We start from the raw sequence: 2,965 nt of genomic DNA, 5'->3' as shown, positions 1-2,965 counted from the left end.
TCCTGGAACTCACTCTGTAGACCAGGCTGGCCTCGAACTCAGAAATCCGCCTGCCTCTGCCTCCCGAGTGCTGGGATTAAAGGCGTGCGCCACCATGCCTGGCTCTCCCATTTCTTTTTAGCAAGTTAACCAGTAGGCAAAAATTATAGTTGTGGTGTGTATTTGCTTGTTATTAGATTTCCTTATGTGTTTGAGTTATTTGCCTGCATGTGTGTATGTGCAGTATGTGAGTATGCAGTGTCAGAAGCCTAAGATAGTGTGTATTAGCTTTGTTATACATATGTTTGGAGATTACTCCGCCTGCCTCCCAGCTCGGTTTTAAGTACTTTAATGAAGGTCATGTTTGTAAGACTGACTAAATGTGAGTTGTTGTTTGAGGCTGGAAATATATCCAATTTTTCATTGTAGGAGATGCTGAAGAAGTGTCATCTTTGTATGGAGTCAATAGTACAAGCCAAAGACAGGCAGGCTGCTGAAGCAAATAAGAATGCCAGCATACTATTGGAGGAGCTAGACCTGGAAAAGGTAACAGAGGCCTCTCTGGAATCTAGTTTATCCATGGTGCTCAATTCTGTTTTCTTTCTCTTCAGTTTGTCACAAATTGTTGCAGTTGCTAATACTGTTTAAATGTTTACTTGGACTGTGTATCATAGCACTGGAGCAATATTGATTTTTTTTTCTGACAAGGGAAAATAATGTTTTTAAATCTTAACAAAATTTTATTGTAGGGATCCCATGGATCTGAAAGGAAGCATACATTCTATCTAGATTTTAGTCTTAACGAAATTCCTCTTGATTCTCAGCCTCAATCATAGACTATATTTTATGTATTTATCCAAGGGTTTGGGTTACTTCTCCAGTTCTGCCCTTTATAGCACACACCTTGTCTTCTAGGCTCCAGATGCCTGTAATCCACAGCTGCTGCTGTTCTTGGTGGTTATCTCATGGTACCAGCGTCTCCAAAATACTGCTGTCTTCCACTCTAACTAGGCTTCACCAACAGCCTCTCATAGGCTCTCTTCATGGTGCCAAGCCTCAGCTCCTTTACATGACCCCTTTAGTCCTGGACCATCAATTTCAACTGAGGCTGCACCTTCACCAATTGCCTTCCATAGCCTCAGCTGCTCTGCATGACCCCTTCATGCCTTCAAAACCAGTACCACCTGAGTAACTCTTACACATTACCAAGTCCATCCACAGCACAAGGTACAACCTTGGCTATCTCTGGAACACAGCCTCTGTGCTCTCAGAAAACACTTCCAAGAAGATGTCACCTCAACGATGCTGGTTTCTTCTTAATCACAGCTAATTTCTTAGCTCCAGCTAACCAGCACCAATAGTCCCAGTAATGCAAAGGTTTTACTTTAGTAGTTCTGGTATCTTGTTAATCACAGCTGACTCTTCAGCCCCAGCTAACCAGAACCACAGAATCTTCACAATCAAAAATAGCAATGGCCCTGATAAGAGTCTTTAATCTTCCCTCTGAAATTTTATAAGCCAGGCCTCCGTCTTCTCTGCACTGTTCTCAATGTTATCTTACAAGCTTCTAAACAACATTCTACAGAGCTCTAAACACTGAATGGATCTCCAGCCCAGAGTTCCAGAGTCCTTCCTCTGCCCTCCCCAAAACATGGAATTGTCACTATGCTGTCTTAGTCAGGGTTTCTATTCCTGCACAAATAATCATGACTAAGAAGCGAGTTGGGGAGGAAAGGGTTTATTCAGCTTACACTTCCACATTGCTGTTCATCACCAAAGGAAGTCAGGACTGGAAGTAACTCAAGCAGGTCAGGAAGAAGGGCTGATTCAGAGGCCAGGGATGGATGTTGCTTACCTTTAAAAAGATTTCATCCTACATTAGTAAGGAAAAGAAGTATCCAAAGGACAGTCCCACAGATCTTCCCCACTCTTTTCCTTCTCCCAGTCATACTGCCCTTCTTGCCAGGGACTAGATAGACCTTTAACAGCACATCCCACACTGTGCACTAAATCACCTGGGGTGTCCTATTCCTTGTTGGCACAGTCCTCCTTTTTGATCCATTATTTCCCTGGATCATCATATAGTTTTGTTGTTTGTTTTGGTTTGAGACAAGACCACAAGTCTATCCTGATTCTCTGGATTCTACCTTCCACTGCTGGGATCACGGGGGCAGGGGACTTGCTCTTCAGTGACTTTCATTTACCTAAAACCATAAGCTACGTGTTTATCCTGTTATTTATGTTGTGTGTGACGATGTGAATGTATACCCGGGTGTCTGATCCCCAGGAGCTGGAGCTTCTGCTGTCTGAGATGCCCGAGTTGGATGCTAAGAACCAAACTCAGGTCTTCTGGAATAGCATCAAATATGAAACTGCTGAGTTGTGTTCATGATGCTAACTCCTTATATAGGAAAGAGCAGCCTAGCCCCCTGGGCTGGATTGATCAGGGTAGGGACATGATAAGGTAATGATAATTGATAAGGTAATGGGCCCTTTGTCCTGGGTTTGAAACTTAACATTAATGTCTGGCTGACAATATCCCAACTGAAGTTAGATCTTCCCTGTAAGCAAAGTTAGTAGTTTTAGGATTTTTTGAAAAATACTTAGGAGAAATGAAGTTCTATCTAAGGTTGCATAAGGCCTTCCTTGAAATTTGCTGTTGTTTTATTTTTTTAATATAGAAATAATTTTTATATTGTTATGTGTCTGCAGTTCTGAGATTCACCATTCTGATTCTCAATACATATTAAATATGTATTCAGACATATCAAAGAGGTTTTCCTCATACACTGGGACAGTGTACTCATGGTGCCGGGCACCATTCTCAAGATGCAATCCCAAATTCCTTTAGTCAGGGCTTTATAAAGGCAAAACTCAGAAAGCTGTGCCTTTCTTTCTTTCTTTCTTTCTTTCTTTCTTTCTTTCTTTCTTTCTTTCTTTCTTTCTTTCTTTCTTTCTTTCTTTCTTTTTCTTTCTTTCTTTCTTT

General features: G+C 41.5%; 1 protein-coding gene across 1 annotated transcript in view; it reads left to right on the top strand.

Moving 5' to 3' along the window:
- Positions 1-2,965, top strand: part of Ankrd17 (ankyrin repeat domain 17) — a 144,779-nt gene that overhangs the window by 108,548 nt on the left and 33,266 nt on the right. Inside the window, exon 23 of the mRNA XM_029545023.1 lies at positions 409-525. Coding sequence (XP_029400883.1) covers positions 409-525 — 117 coding nt within the window. The remainder of the gene's footprint in view (positions 1-408; positions 526-2,965) is intronic.

The sequence above is a fragment of the Mus pahari genome, chromosome 13 (genome assembly GCF_900095145.1).
Source record: "Mus pahari chromosome 13, PAHARI_EIJ_v1.1, whole genome shotgun sequence".
NCBI classification, from domain to species: Eukaryota; Metazoa; Chordata; class Mammalia; order Rodentia; family Muridae; genus Mus; species Mus pahari.
This window is presented reverse-complemented; position numbering and strand designations above follow the sequence as displayed.